Consider the following 16,337-nt stretch of genomic DNA (forward strand, 5'->3'; position numbering starts at 1 on the left):
CTAAAATCATAGCCTATTGTCCAGTTTAACACATCCTATGTGGTGGTGGAAAAACTATGACACGAAATGGGCTGATGGCATAAAATTTGCCAAGTTTAAGCATCTATAAAATAGACTGGTACTGTAAAAAAAAAAAAGAAAAAAAAAAGTATTTAAGATTCATCTTTCATTGGGGCAATATGCCATATTTCAAGGCCTTAGGTCTCTTTAATGCACACAGCGAAATGGGCTGATGGCACAACAGTGTGCATTGCCCTATATGCTTATTTTTTGCAAAGGCCCTATTTTTTTTATTTTTGCAAAGATCCTTGAGGCTGTAATATGGTCCTAAACCCAAAATGCTTATAACCTGCAGTTTGCATAATGAAAAAGTGCACAATGAATGAATTCATTAATTCGGCGATCACTAAAGAAACCCATGAAACCTCACTTCTTGTACGATAAATGTATATTAATACAATTCTTAATTTTCTACTATTAAAAAACTAAATAGGGGCAAAAGTCTGGGAACACTAATATTTTTCCATACTCTGCTTTCCCATACTTTTCCAGACCTGGAAAATGCTTAAATCAAATTCCGTACTTTTCCAAACCCCGTAGGAACCCTGAACTGTTTATGGGGCCAGCTTATGTTTGTAGACTGAATACATTTAATTTGGTCTAGTTAAAATCACTGTTAAGCACATAGTTTATACAAAAACATACAGACATGAAAAGCATTTCTGTATATATGTACAAATTTTATTCAATACAATACATTCCACACATCCATACTTTAAAAGCAAGGCTCAGTCTACACCACAAAATGAAGTTGTAAAAGTGAAATAAACTTTCATGGCAAACATCCTCACAAGTATTGACGACAATTTTCTACCTTCAGAAAAACACATCACAACAGTGCAAAACAAGATTAAACAAGAATCTTAAAGATTTTTGTTTTTTTAAAATCTCTATATTACTATGCAATCTATGGACAAAAACATCAAAATATGTAATTAAAATTACAAAATTACAAAAGAAACTGAACTAAGATTTGATGTACCAGGAATACTCATTCAACTAGTCCCTCTCCTTTGGTTGATATTTAAGTTACTATATTGCACAAATATAGCTTAACATCCCAGATGCTAATCAAGGATGTCAAGTGAGGACAAAATGAGTTAGTGTTGCTATCAAAGTTACTGAGTATAAGAACCCGGTCTTTATTTAAAAAAATAATAATATTTCACCGGATCAATGATAACCGCATCTTAAAGGATGCAATATGTTAAGATGATTTATAATGAAATGGAGCTACATAGTGTATGGATGTGAATGACTGAAATTAAACTGAAGCAGCACACAGGATGAGAATTGTAATTGAACTGAAGGAATTACAAATAAAATGGAATAGGTTGGGAATTTCTTTGTACTGCATTTCAGTAAATTCTTCTTCCCATCATTTCAAATTCCATTTCAACATCCTGTGGAGTCAGTTCAATTCAAATTCCAGCTGATAGGCAGCCATTTTTTTCTTTTTGTCATTTTAGCACCCATAATTTCCAAAGTGTTAAACTAAAGCCATATCTGAAACTATGATGGAAGCACCGGTAGCTTTAAAAGGGCAGTTCGCCAAAAAAAAAAAATTCTGTCTTTATTTACTCATCTTCATATCATTAAAACCCATATTTTTGTCATTTCTAAGCTTAGTGTGAGGAATAGACACAAAAGGTCTCCATGGACCCATTCACTTTCACTGTAAGGAAAAGAGCAGCTCTATAAATGTCTCCATTTGTCTTCAATGGAAAACCAGCTTTAACAGATATTAGGTGGGGAATTTTCATTTTGGGGTGAACTATTTCTTTGATATTGCGTTGATGCATCTGTAGCATAATGTTCAATCATGACCCAAACCGTTTGCTTGTGTAGCATCCTGTGGTCTGAAGTTTTTCAGCTGTTCCATGAAACCTGGATTTGGACACGAGGTGGGTCGAGCAGACTTCACCAGCGCAAGTGTGTCTCCAAAAGGCTGATTTTCCTTCAACATCAGATATCCAATGACGACCGAAACAGAGCGTGAAACTCCAGAATTGCAGTGGACAAGTACAACTCCTTTCTGGAGAGAGAAACCAATTGTTCAGTCAGACAGCAGGAAAATAAACTGTTTCCAGAAGCTACTGGAATCCCTCAATGGAAGCATTTAATTTCACATCATTACATACTCCATTATAAAGCATGTAATTAATCCTATGCTAATTGCAGGGAATTACAAAACTGCAAGTTACGGGTGAGAGAACCACTTTCCGCTGAGTTGAGAAGAACATTATTTGATTAACTGAGCTGTTGCTTCCCTCTGCATCATAGACGACATACTAAATTAGGTGACAGGAGGTGCTACACTCGTTTTACAAAGGAATGGAAACTTATTTCCAGCAGCCATTGTAATCATAAACCTTAGTGAATTTGAATCATGAGGCAGTGTCAGGTTAAGGGTGACTGGCGGCACTATTTAGTAAAGAGGTTGTATGACAAACAATGGCCCGTTAGAGATATGATCTTTCTACAACTCGCTAAATAATGCATCGTGAAAACTCAGCATCCATTATTCAGCACACCGCACGGTTACCTAGAATAACGGAGTTAGCCATTGGACGACCGTGCAGTATCAGGCGCTAAAGCCCAACACTCAGGAAATTACACTGAGAGAATGAAACATTCCTTTTATAATGTTGCCAGACCTCCATACGCTTATGCAAAATTCAAGACTTGTGCAAAATCATTCTTGGAAATCAAGATATTAACCAAATGTAATCATGAATTCGCCATGAAACCAAAGGCAAATGTTACCTCAGCTTTAGCCTGGTCTATAAACCGTGCACACTCCTCGATATGTGATGTGATATCAGTGTCAGGTAGATCCAGTATGCTCAGTGTTTTATAGATGAACAGGTCAGGAAAGGCATTTTCCACACCATATGCGACATTTAATATATGTGTGACCTGAAATCAATGGAAACACATTAGAAGTCATAAAACAAAGTTATTTAATAATAAGATACTATAATAATAAACTCACATTACCTTATATTTCCTCAGAGTACCAAAGTCATGAGCGGCATCTTGTGACCCTTTGAAATAAACAATTAAAAATGTTTTTTTTATTAGAATATAATAGAATATGTCCTATTTTGGGGAAATCAGCAATCAGACACTTATGACATTCTACACAATTAAAAAAAACAGCAATGATATTAATAATAATTAAAAACATATTGCATTCAAAAGTCTTTAAAAATGCAAATGTATTATTAGAGTATAAAAAATGTATATAGGCTAGAATAATGTTTTATATAATTTGTATTTCTAATTTTACCTTAAATATAGGCTACATTCTATTTAATGTATAGCCTACATTACAACAAAAAATGAAATATAATTCTACATTTTTTAAACATTTTATAAAAAATTATCATGTCTATTGCAAATGAGCAAACAGCCCATTCTGAGAATTCATTATATTTTTAAGTGTTTGTTTGTACTTTTTAAGTGGCAAATGAGAATATGAAGTACTCACCAAGTAGTAGATATGGTTTAATATATCCAACTTGAAGATCCCAGTTATTATCCTGAACATATCCACATGCGGTTTCAGGCTGTACTGTCACCTGTACAGTAGAGCCTTTCCATGTCTCAATAATCCGCCTGCCGCTCAAAGTCGTTACTCTGGTGCATTGTTTCCGCAAATTAGCTTTGGAGAAGGATTTTATTTCTTGTGCAAGCGACTGCATCACATTTGCGGTGGAGATGTCCAGGTCAGAAATGTAAAGGCTGCGAATCTGAGTTTGTGCTTGTTGCTCCCGCACTACCTGAAAACTGAGAAGATTCATTAGTGCACCTCAGCATAATTACCTGCGAAGATCAAAACCATAGTGACACCCAAAGGAGACAAATGTAACTGCATATGCGAACCTACGGAAGCGTATTGCATTCACTTGAGGAAAAAAAATCTACTCTGTTTTCGTAATTCTGAGATAATTAAGTCATTAATTCAGAAAAACAGAGAAAAAACTTTTTTCATGAAAAATTATCTCGTAATTCTGAGATAATTAAGTCATTAATTCAGAAAAACAGAGCAAAAACTGTTTTTAATGAAAAATTATCTCGTAATTCTGAGATAATTAAGTCATTAATTCAGAAAAAAAGAGCAAAAACTTTTTTTTCATTAAAAATTATCTCGTAATTCTGAGATAATTAACTCGTTAATTCAGAAAAACAGAGCAAAAACTTTTTTTCATGAAAAATTATCTCATAATTCTGAGATAATTAACTCGTTAATTCAGAAAAACAGAGCAAAAACTTTTTTTTCATTAAAAATTATCTCGTAATTCTGAGATAATTAACTCGTTAATTCAGAAAAACAGAGTAGATTTTTTTTTCCTCAAGTGAATGCAATACGCTTTTCAAATCATATATAATATATGATATATATAATAATAATATGTTTAGTCATTAACATCTTGTTTTTAACGTGATTTGACAAGCCGTTTTGGAACGTATTGTCTATAAACAGGCCTGTATGTAAAACATCTAAATGTAATACAACGAGCAATTAATAAATAAATAATTAAACAATAAGCGCACAATTAGGGATTTCAAGTCACGTGATTTCGCTCCGGTCAGTTTTATGATGTAGGTTCAGTTTTAATACATTTTGGAGTTATAGTTATTTGTTTCTAATTGGCCTAAATGTCAATGTACATCAAACATGCACTACAAATGTATAAAATAACAGATTATACAGACACTTCATAATTATATAGATTTCACTTTCATAAAAAATAAATCTATGAGATTTTAAATATAAAAAAGTTATTGGGAAACGCATTAATGTCTATGAAATTCACCAAATAAAACCATTAGATACGAAATAACTTCACGAGCCACATCTTATCAACAGCAGCACGAGGAGGTCCTGCGGAGGGCTCCAGTCACGTGACGTAGTGACGTCGTTACCGGAAGCAGCCTCGTTCTGGCGTCAGGGCAACACCTAGAAAAAACACATCCCCGACGACGCGCCTCAAGCCCGTAATATGGGCGAATTTTAACACTAAAACCCAACTCGATTTGGCACCTTACCCTTTAACACTACACGAGGAATCCGTTGGGTTGTGATTTAGCTCGTTTTACGGTCGTTTGAGCCATGTCTCGGGGCGCTCTGCAGCCGAGCCAGCAGAAGCTGGCGGAGAAACTGACGATCCTCAACGACCGCGGCATCGGGATGCTCACGCGCATCTACAACATCAAGAAGGTGAGAATAAGTGCTTCATGCATGTGTGTTTCACAGGACTGCAGTAGACACACACACACACACACACACACGCGGGGTTGATGAGGCCAGGCCCTGATTGAGTGCGACACAGCCATAAATCAATGTTTACGCTGCATAATGCATTGCAGGCTCATTTTGAATCAGATTTAGTACGGGTTAGTGAATTTCCAGCCAAAACGAGTCGATCTAATGCATATTAGTAATTATTATTTTAATGGCGAGGTGAGGATAGCTAATGTCCTAGTTTTACCTCCCTTCCGATCATAAAGCAAGATGCCAAGCTATGCATCCTTGTACTGGCACTGCCTCTTCAGGGATAAGTGCACAAAGCCATGATTGAGAAGAAGGCCTGTGTCCAGACTAGAACCTCACTTTAAAGCACTTATAAAGACCCATCTATAAAGGCGGATAATCCAATCCAGACATCTCAGCTCTGAAAGCGTGAGTTTCTACAAAGATCTAATTGTGGGTAGTTGGTAGTGGCCTGACAGTGCTGGATAAATTGAATCTTTCTGTTTGTTATGTCAGTGCATGTGTTTTTTACCCTTTTACTCCTTCAGTCATACCTGAAGTCCAGAGCAAGTCTGACAGATGTTTCTGAAGCGGGTCTGATGGGGGTATGATATAGAAGATGTTTTAATGGTAAAAGTAATTGTTTCATTTTGCTCAGCTAGAAATCATTGATCTGTGATTTAATAATCAGAGGCGTTATGGGAAGAGATTATGGGAGATTAAACATATTTGTGTGAATATCACAGAAACACCAGCATGTCCGGGTCATATTTCACCTCAAAATCAAAAGATATTTTGCTAAAATGACATTTTCATGGCAGTTAAGCACATTTTCCTCGCTAATTCTCATTATTTTAATGCAATAAGTTTTTCTAATATATAGTTATAATGTATGTTATGTTAATTATTATATATATATATATATATATATATATATACCCATTTAGTTTGAAGTATACTTAATGATAGCATTTGTATCAATGCTTTAATGCTTATTTGATTTTTTTTTATTATATTACAGTTTTTTTGTGAGACCGTGTCATAAATAGGTTAGATATCAAGTGACATGCATTTTGTCTGTCCACACTAAACAAATATAATAACAGCAAATAAAATTCTTCAAATTAATTTAAGTGCTTATTTTACATAATATTTACAGGGGAAAAAATCGGTTAAAAATGCTGATAATAAATGTTGACAAATTAATAAATGTCTGATAATCAAACAGACTGATTCTTGAACATCTGAAAACGGCCAAATTGTAAACTGGCCTAAAAAAAAATGTAATCATAATTTTCTTCCAGAATATTATCCATTAATTTTACGGACATTTATGTTAACCTTAAAACTCAATACAATGAAGTGCAAAATATGAAATACAGATAAAACACCTGTTAAAAAAAATAAAGTTGTTATAAATATTTTATTTTCCTTTTTTTTTTTTTTACAAATGCGAATTTGGTAGGAAAGTGCTTCAGTGTCATGAAGTAACATTCTTTTTATATTGTTGTATCTGTTGTATCCCCTGAATGTTGTTGAAATGAGAGCTGGACATGTTTTCATTCGATTCCCTCAGCAGTCAGGGGCTTGAAATATCTTGAATCATGCAAGCATCACACACAAATGAAAGCCTGTCAGTTCTAGCCTGCATATTCAAATATTTTTTTTCTTTCCCTTTGCCAATAAAACCACTTTCTAAGGTTTTTGAGAAAGGCTTGGCATTGAGGCTAGCAGTACTGGAAGCAATCCAGATCACAGTAGAAAGTGGGCTAGTGGAGGACCAGCGCTGTTAGCATTTTTCCTCCCTCTGGCCGTGAACTCACTCAAATATGTGATGTGAATTCATTAGTGTGTGTGATGCCCGTTTAGAGCGCAAGAAGGTCTCTGGAGTGCCGCCTGTCTCTCCATGCCCACTGATGTCACTCGTGTACATCTGACCTCACTCATTCAAACAAGTCATTGGGGGTCAACCCAATATTAGTCATATTCTGTTGTTCTTCTGTACTCCCATGCACCATATCGTTCAGAATACAGCACTGTGGGAAACTTGACCGAACCAGTTCAGTGATATTGGCCATTATTTCATATTGTATTTTTTTCTGTCAAATTTAGTTGAAAAATAGCTTTTCCACAGGACTAGAAATTGGAAAACATGCTTTTGGTAGTCCTGTTGCCTAGCAACTGGCAGGCATTGCATTGAGTGCTGTAAGATCTACGTTGCGTTGTGGTGGATACAGAGAGGGAGTTAAAATTTTAGATGTTCTTTTGATTCTGAATTCATGACACTCTATTTTTGCTTTGTTACGGTTACTATCTAAACCAAAAGAATTTGATTGTTTTTTTTTTTTTTTGTACCTTGAATAGGCATCTATCTATAGATCACCTCTCATCTTTCTTGTGCAATTTAAGCGACACAATTTACACTGACTTTGTTTTAAACATGAATTTGTTGGATTTAGCATTTAGGTTGGTAGCAAAACTGTGCCACGGGAAATGACAGCAGAATCCTTCCACGGAAACAACCTCAGGAAGTGCATTCTTATCTCGCAGTGTGTTTACCTCAATATGAAATCCTTAGAGACCCCTTTTCCACCAAAAGAATGCTGGTGCCAAAGCCAGTGCCCAAACGTGGAACCATTCTGAGATGAGTTTTCTGTACAATGATGAAACTCGTTCATCATATGGGTTGTAGTTCACCCAATAATGAAAATTCTTTTGTCATTTACTTATCCTCAAGTTGTGCCAAACCTGTATGAATGTCTTTCAGTTGTTGAACGCAAAAGAAGATATTTTGAAGAAAGTTGGTGACAGAAACCGTTGACACCATTGACTTCCATAGTATTGAAAAAAAAAAAAAAACTTTGGACGTCAGCTGTTGCGTAACCAGCATTCTTCAAAATATCCTTTTTTGTGTTCAACAGAAGTCAGTCATACAGGTTTGGAACAAGTGGAGGGTGAGTAAATGATGACAGAAATTACATTTTTGGGTGAACTATCCCTTTAAATCAGCATCTTTCCCCCACTACGCAATTTTTTTCCAAATTAAAATAACATCTGTTAACTATGACTACTTTTTTGTTCCCTGTCATTTTGCTTTATTTGATGTTTGATGCATCCAGGGTTCCCTCGTATGTCATACAGTGTTCCCTTAAGAATTTGAATGCACGTGCACAATCTTCAAAAACAGCACTGATGTTGTATAATATTATATGACTAAATGGAATGAAAGATAGAATGTTAGCTTGCTTGTTGTGTATTCTTGCTTGTAGGGCTGTGCAATTAATCGCATGTGATTGTCATTTGCATCTCGTCAGTAAAGCCGGATCTTTGATTCTGAGGTTCTAAGATCTTGTATAGCTTGTCAGTGAACTACGGCTCTGTGTATTAAATGCCGCTCCATCTGAAAGCACGTGAAGGAGATTTACTACTAATCACAGAACCGGCTTTACTGACGAGATGCCAATGACACGTATGTGATTAATTGCACAGCCCTACTTGCTTGTCTGATTCAAATCAACTGACTCAAACTCAAATCAACCAAAGGAACTCAAAACAGCTCTGTTACATTGCCTTATGTATGGATGTTTTGGCACCAACATCATTTTGGTGGAAAAGGTTTAAGAGACAATAGATACTGTTCTTTGTAGGAAATCCAGAGCATAGGAAAAATGAATTATTCTTTCAAGAGCTATACCTCTTAGAGTAACAGTTAAACTGAGTTCAAAAGAACGAGTGCATTTAGTGCACTACTTGATGTAGCATCTAGCACTCTTACCTGCTATTACTTCTGCTCAAAATGACACGGATAGTCAAAGTTGAGAAGAATAGATTCAGTCTGAGATCAATGATGGTTCACTGTAATTGGCCCTTCGGTCTTATTCTGTGCATGAGATGCTTTGATGCATTGGATAAAGCAGATAATAATGACATTTTTGTTTGTTTGTCTGTTTTGTTTGTTTGCTCGCTCTATTCTTGCAGTGTGTTTCTGTTCGTCATTCTTTAAGTTCAGATCTGATTTCAGTCATTTTGTGAACATGTTGACCTTGGTTACTTTTTACTTGCATGGATTATGTTTCTTTGACTAATCACCGACTTCCTGGTCTTTTCTTGAACATGGACGTGAATTCTGAACTCAGCCCACAGTGTTCCTGCTCCCGGAGGAGTGAATTCTGCATGGTGTCAATGTTAGCTCTGGGAACGACTGCCTCTCAATGCACTGTGTGACCCAACTGACCCCTTGCGTCCCTCCTTAGGACCCGAATCAACACACTAACCGGACGACTTACAATTAGTTCCCAAAGCTAATTTGTTTTGAAGTGAACATGCATGGTAGACGTTGGAACCTGTGTTTATGTGTAATTTTCTCTCTTTCTGTTACAATGCTTCCCCCAGCAAGGACAAGTTTGGAAGGTTTGCACAGCTTTTCACCTTCCTAAAATCTCAGTTTCCCCCCTTCCCCCCGCTCTCCTACCAGTTTCATGTCCCATGATCTTTCTGTACTCACAAAAAAAGGCCCTTCCCAAACTGTAGCACCTGCAGGACTCTTCTGTTCAATCTTTCTTTAAACTGATTAATTTCTATTGCTTTAGCGAAGTGAGTGTCGTTTTGATTGTTGTTTTGCGATCTTAAACTTATGCCAGTCTTACAGATGTTGAGTGCTGAGGGCTGGGCGATATAGCTTCAACATTTTCTCAATTATACCCTCAATATTTTTGCTGCATTTTGACGGTCTATTTATGTATGTGCTCTGAAACAGTTTATGGTTTAATATATATGAAGCAGTCATCTTTTCAACAGCTATTGTTACTTCATTGATAAATCTTCATTGATAAGCTAAAACATACATTTATCCATATTTTATACATTTCATTAAGCAATAATGTACGTTATGAAATATGATTAAATGTTCACTTTTAGATGACTGCTCCTAAAATGTTAATTATTTACTGTCTTTCTATTTAAGTTAGCTCTACATGACAAAAGTAAATATATTAAATATAGACCGATTCACTAATATCGCCCAGCCAAATATATGTAACCACAAACCTTTGCTTACATTTGTTGGGGTAATATTATTAATGCATGAGGCTTATTTTTCTTTTATTTTCCATTTTTTCCCTTATTTGTTTTTTATTTTTACCATCCTCTTTATTTTCACCAAGTTTGCTTTTAACTTCAAAGCACCAGTTGGATGTCACTACGATAAAGAACGAGGAAGAACAAAACCAGCCGTTTTTGAGGCATAGTGTAGATTCTCTGTGGGTTTATTTATTTACTCCGCTGTGATTGGCTGTGATAAATTATCAGTGGGCAGAGAAGTAATTTAGCTAATGTAAATTTAATGTTAGTGGGTTTCGCTCGGTTACCCTGAGCTGACTGCCGGTTTGCATTATTTCCAGGGCCTGCGTCTAGGGCTTTGCTAGCCATGCGGTGTCTTTTTTTTGGGAACGACCTAATGGGCTTTGCAAAAAAAAAACGTTGTCTTACAGCACCCAGAGCCTCTGTGTGTTGCCATGCACACTGGAATGGTCTCGAGGTTCGATACTGCGTTAGCCATAGGTGCATGTAAAGCATCATGTAACGTGTCATGTGACCATACACACTGCCCTGCCTCAGCTGCACGTCCACTGGCGCGTTCCAGCTCCTTCACTCTGTAAGACACTCACCTCTTACAGAACAGCCAGCCAATCAGACGCACTGTCCAGCAAACCCACCATCTCTTTGTTGCTCTCTCTCTCTCTCTCTCTCTCCAGGACTGTTTCTGATCATACACTGCTGTCTGTGTTCCACTAACTGCTCTCCAACTTCTCACGCAGCACCTTGTCCGTTTGAAGAGCATTTTCAATTCTGTCCTCTCTCTTTTCCTCTTTTTTTCCTTGTTATCTGTCCTTCCATTAGGTTTGGGAATCCAGAATATTAATGTTTTTAAAACCAAACTTGAACAATGTACTAAAATACTTTTGTGTTTGTGACACTGTGCTCAACAAAATATTGCTATTTAAATAAATAAATGAACAACATGTTTGTTTTCCTCTTGAATCATGCATACTGGTTGTAGTTTGATTTCCAAACTAATTACTCTTTTGAACTTATTGTATTTGGTATATAGTACAATATAATTAGAATTAATCATTTCAATAATTTTGTGCTACCAAAAGGGTTCTAAAAAACATCTTTAAATTAAATTCCCTTTGATTCCCATTCCTACTTTCCATTTTATCTGTCCTTTTTTCTCTTTCAATCTCTATTTTCAGTCTCAACATTCTGGCTCTCTTTTTTGTTATTTCTTCCACTGCATTTTCTAACTGTGATCAAATCCCTGCACTTGACCTCACTGTTCATCCTCTCTGATCTGTCTCGAACAGTTTGAATCTTTGTTTCATGATCAGTGGAATATCAGTCAGTTGCACATGTTCATATTGTTCCTGTTCAAGCTGTTGCACGTTTAGCAGTGATGTTTTTCCCTGTTCATTGTAGGCCTGTGGAGATCCCAAGGCAAAGCCTTCTTACCTGATTGACAAAAACCTGGAGTCAGCTGTGAAATTCATCGTCAGAAAATTTCCGGCCGTCGAGACGCGCAACAACAACGTAAGTTTCATATTATGAATCAAGTATGCTTTAGTGAATGTTATGATGTTGATGCCTGTAGAATGTTTTCCCATGTATTAAATTCCAATTCCAATCAATGTTTAATGTATTAAAGGTGCTGCAAGTGGATTGTTTTATTTTTCCAAACCCTCTTACAGCACCATTAATCAGTCAAAATATGTGACGAAAGAAAGTATTGCATGTTTTCTCCTGCTTTCAGTGGTGCATCAGTAAATGAGGTTTTGATTACCATGATTACCAAGGATCATCCCAGTTTTTCAGCAGTCGTTGGAAGGTGTTTTTTCCTCTATCCATTCTGTTATATCAGCGCAATCAGAATTCATAATTTTAAGAATAGCCTACTCATCAAGGCACAAGAGAATATGACCCTCTGTTTAAATCTGGTGCCGTGACCCGGATCATATCAGATATTTTGCATTAGTCTGTGTTGCTGATGAAATAAAATTGCTGAAAGGGGCTCCTTAATGGCAGTAACTCTTCAATAAATGTGATTCAACAGCAAACTTGGAGAATAGTTTCTCTATGTCAGTGGTTATAAACGAAATCAAGATATAAACTGTTGTTGTTGAGAGAAAATTAAAATATGATTTAAGTTTACATCTTGATTTTGTTTGCTTTCAGATAACAGCTATATTATTTTAATATCTAATCATTACAAATATATACATATTATATATTAATTATTTGTATACGTTACTTGGATGTGGTGTTGGGTGACAGTTGTTGTAGTAGTGAATCAAGTGCTCAATAATCTCTTTTCTGTGTTTCAGCAGTTTTAGTCTCCCATCTGATTACCATCATACCCCACCAAGCCCAGTCCTTTCTGTAACACTTTGTTGCCATTGCCACAACCCTGAACATCTCTGAAGCATGTTTACCATGCTGTTCATGGGTTACCATGGTGCTCATTCCTCAACCACCAGAGAGTGATTCAGACATCACTGCTCATGGTTGTGGAATATTGAGGTTTAGTTTGAGGTCATTGTAAAAACACAATGTTTTGTCATTCAGCCACTCTTTTTTCCAAATGTCTGATGTAGTGTCAGCTTTATTAGGGCAGAACATGAGATGATGTCCTCATGAGAGGGGCTTTCCCAGATCTGTCTGTGTTTCCAGGAATCTTTGGCCACACTTAACTTGACCACGACACCACAGATATGATTTATTCTTAATGTGGAATAATTTTTGTCTGGATCAATCCATATAACCCTGAAAAAAGATGCAGTCAGCACTTCTTTACTGGTGTTTGTCAGTAAGGAAATGGCATCAGTTCAGCCCATGTTGCTTTAGGAATGTAGGCGAGTCATAGATTCACACCTCTACTGGTTTTGGGTTGGCATTCCTGATACTACAATCTCTGATCTCTATGCACACAACTCAAATGGCGTGTACTACTATTGGGAAAAGTACATTTTCTCCCTGCTTCTTTATCTCGGATACCCCTTTTCCACCAACAAGATCCTGGTGCCAGAGTACCCATTCTCACACAATTCTGCACATTTCCAGCAGGATTTTCTTTAAAACTAGAACACTCCCGTTGTCCTTAAAAAGTTTCCTAAATTGGAAGAACCCGATTGGTGTGTCCTGATGCACATTCAGTTGATGGACACTCCTTATTTTGCCCATTTGTTCATAAGTGAAATTTTATTTACAAAAAACATGTTTGTGAATTGATTGCTAAGAAATTTATTTTCATATTTGCACAACTTCTGATGCTACATCAAAGCAATATGTAAAGACAGATCACATACAACATTCGGCTGTCAAGTAAATGGAGGTTAGCCCTAAATGCTATCCAAGCACAAGCTCTGGAATTTCCATTTTAGAGGAAAACGGGTAAGCCACAAAGGAAAGGGGATTTTGGGAAAACAGGAAAATCATCAGCATCATGACATCCAGGATCTGCATTAATTTACTTGATGGATTCTCATAACAAATTAACCAAACATTTTTTTTCCATGTGTGCTATATAATGATTTTTTTTATATTCATTCCATGTCTCAAGTGTGTGTTTTGTGTTCATTTTTTATTTTTATGTTGGTCTCTTTGTAATAACCAACCACAATGTCCGTTTGAAGTGATGTATATTTCAGATGCCGCTTTGCCTCCTACTTTGTGTTAAAGATGTTTAACTGCTTCTCGCAATTATGTGGAGCTGTGTCATGTTTAACTGTTTGAGTTGCCTTTTAGTGTTTTATTTCATTTTTTTGTGTTTTGTTTTTTTGCATTTTTTGCATGCTTAACATGGCTATTTTCTGGATTATTCTTTTGGTAAGTTTGGATTCCGTGTGGAGTCCCATTTGCTTTATTTAGTTCCTGCTCTTATGTATATGTAGTTTAACATTTCAGTTATACTCTCATATATATGTCGGTATTTCAGTAACCTACGTGGACAAAAGGAATCTCAGATGGGCCCTTTAAATAATTCTTAAAATATAATGCCTGTCAATTGTGTTTGGAGTAGCTGTTATGTAATGTTTGACTACTGATTGGGATGTGCTCTGAGCTTCCTTTTGAGTCTCTTACTGCATGGTTACATGCTTTCCTCAATATATTTATGCGCACTATTCAAATTTGAAATTAGTTTTAGCCCATTGTGCACAGCATCACATAGTTTTGCCCTGACACACTTTACTCTGAAAAGAGCAGAGATGGAGATGTGTGAATATGATAGTTTTATGGAAGAATCTCATGAAACCTGCCAAGTATCCAATGAGAGGGTAAAATAAAAAAAATATGTGTGTGTGTGTATGTATATATATATATATATATATATATATATATATATATATATATATATACATGCATACACGCATACACGCATACATACATACATACATACATGCATACACACATACATACACACATATATATATATATATATATATATATAATATTAGGGTTGTCAGTCGATTAAAAGTTTTAATCTAATTAAGTACATGATGTGGAGATTAATCTAATTAATCGCAAACTACATTTGGCTTTGAAAATGCCCACAAAAGATAAAGCTGTTATTGTGTTAAATGGGAAAAGTATCAAGTAGACATTACAGATAGTAGCTTTAGAAAGAAAAAATGATTTGATTCAACATAAAATGTATTGCACACAAATGTTTAGGCTACAACAGCATAACATAATCTAACTGTGGAACATACTGTAAAAGAAGATAATTTGAGAAACATCTCAGTATTTTTTTGTTCATGCAGTTAAAGTCACTGGTAACCAAATCAGCTTTGTTACCAGCAGTCTTCAAAATACCTTCTTTTATGTTCCACAAAAGTCATACAGGTTGGAAACGACATAGTAAATGATGACAGAATTTTTATTTTGTGGTGAACTATCCCTAATGTTTTTATTATTAGTATTATTATTTAATTTTTTACCGAAATGAAACTCTAAATAAGAAACTTAATCTGCCAGTAGGTGGCGGTAAATGTCTTTGAGCCATTTATTTATTCGATTCGTTCAAATGGCTGATTCAGGAATTAAGTGAACAACTCGCTTTATGAATGGGCCTTTGTATCTTTGATTCACCTGATTTGTTCAAAACATGGATTCATTCATTCGGAAACTAAACACCGCTACGTTGCTCACAGACGCACAGTAGTTCTGTTGTGGCTTTTGGTAATATTTACCTTAGCAAAGTTGAGCAGAAAGACAATATTGTATTTAAAATATAATAGTATTAACTACTTATTTATTGAACTGTTGTTTAAAATCACATTTGCACTCATGCTATCATGACGAGCAATGCTCGTGTACTCTCGCTGCTCATGTGATATTACTTATTATATTATATAATAGGCTATGAGACAAACTCATAAGGGGGCATTTTTTGCACCAATATTTTGACTTTTAGGGCATAACTGCATTTATGGAGTTGTTGCCCTGCATCATATTTGTCAAGTCAACTATGAAATGTAAAATGGTGTTCAGGTTTGGGGGCGTGGTCAGTGCGTTAACTGCGTTAAAATATTTTAACCACGTAAATTTTTTTTAACTAATAAAGTTTAACTGTGTTAAACTGACAGCCCTAATATATGTATAATATATATGTATATACAGTATGCACGCGCCCACACACCTAATCTTGTTTTGTGATATTTGTCACATTTTTCTCCCAATTCTCATGACTATAATGCAATAATATTGTTAAAAAATGCTATATTGTTTATTTTACTGGCTTCAATTGATGCAATAATAACTAAATGCTTTATTTTTATTATTTTAGTAAAAATAGCATACACAAATTTAAAATTGTAAAAATAACATTAAATAATGGGAATATAGAAATTTAAAGCAAAACTAAAAAGAAAAAAATTAATTTCCATTCTAATGATCATTTGCTCAAAAATGTGACTACTTGTATTGAAAATATCAACTTCATAGTCCTAAAAATAGGCTTCAT

General features: G+C 35.5%; 2 protein-coding genes across 4 annotated transcripts in view; one reads left to right on the forward strand and one right to left on the reverse strand.

Moving 5' to 3' along the window:
• Positions 1 to 728: 728 nt before the first annotated feature.
• LOC306876472 (dual specificity protein phosphatase 19-like) lies at positions 729 to 3,767 on the reverse strand (the record flags this gene model as incomplete). The annotated part of the gene is made up of 4 exons (XM_079427662.1): positions 729 to 2,095; positions 2,827 to 2,979; positions 3,061 to 3,107; positions 3,554 to 3,767. The coding sequence occupies 4 exons, from the start codon at positions 3,765 to 3,767 to the stop codon at positions 1,877 to 1,879; spliced, it is 633 nt and encodes a 210-aa protein (XP_079283788.1). The 3' UTR covers positions 729 to 1,876.
• Positions 3,768 to 4,969: 1,202 nt separating this feature from the next.
• The window catches only part of LOC306876473 (nck-associated protein 1-like), a 40,259-nt gene continuing 28,891 nt past the window's right edge, over positions 4,970 to 16,337 (forward strand). Inside the window, exons 1-2 of one of the 3 annotated variants that reach the window (XM_079427663.1) lie at positions 4,970 to 5,287; positions 11,798 to 11,908. In XM_079427663.1, coding sequence (XP_079283789.1) covers positions 5,180 to 5,287; positions 11,798 to 11,908 — 219 coding nt within the window. In that variant the 5' untranslated portion in view covers positions 4,970 to 5,179. Of the gene's footprint in view, positions 5,288 to 11,797; positions 11,909 to 14,070; positions 14,201 to 16,337 lie in introns of those variants that run through there. The other 2 variants (XM_079427664.1, XM_079427665.1) reach the window with 2 other exon arrangements.

Source organism: Barbus barbus (assembly GCF_936440315.1).
Source record: "Barbus barbus genome assembly, chromosome: 10".
Taxonomy (NCBI): domain Eukaryota; kingdom Metazoa; phylum Chordata; class Actinopteri; order Cypriniformes; family Cyprinidae; genus Barbus; species Barbus barbus.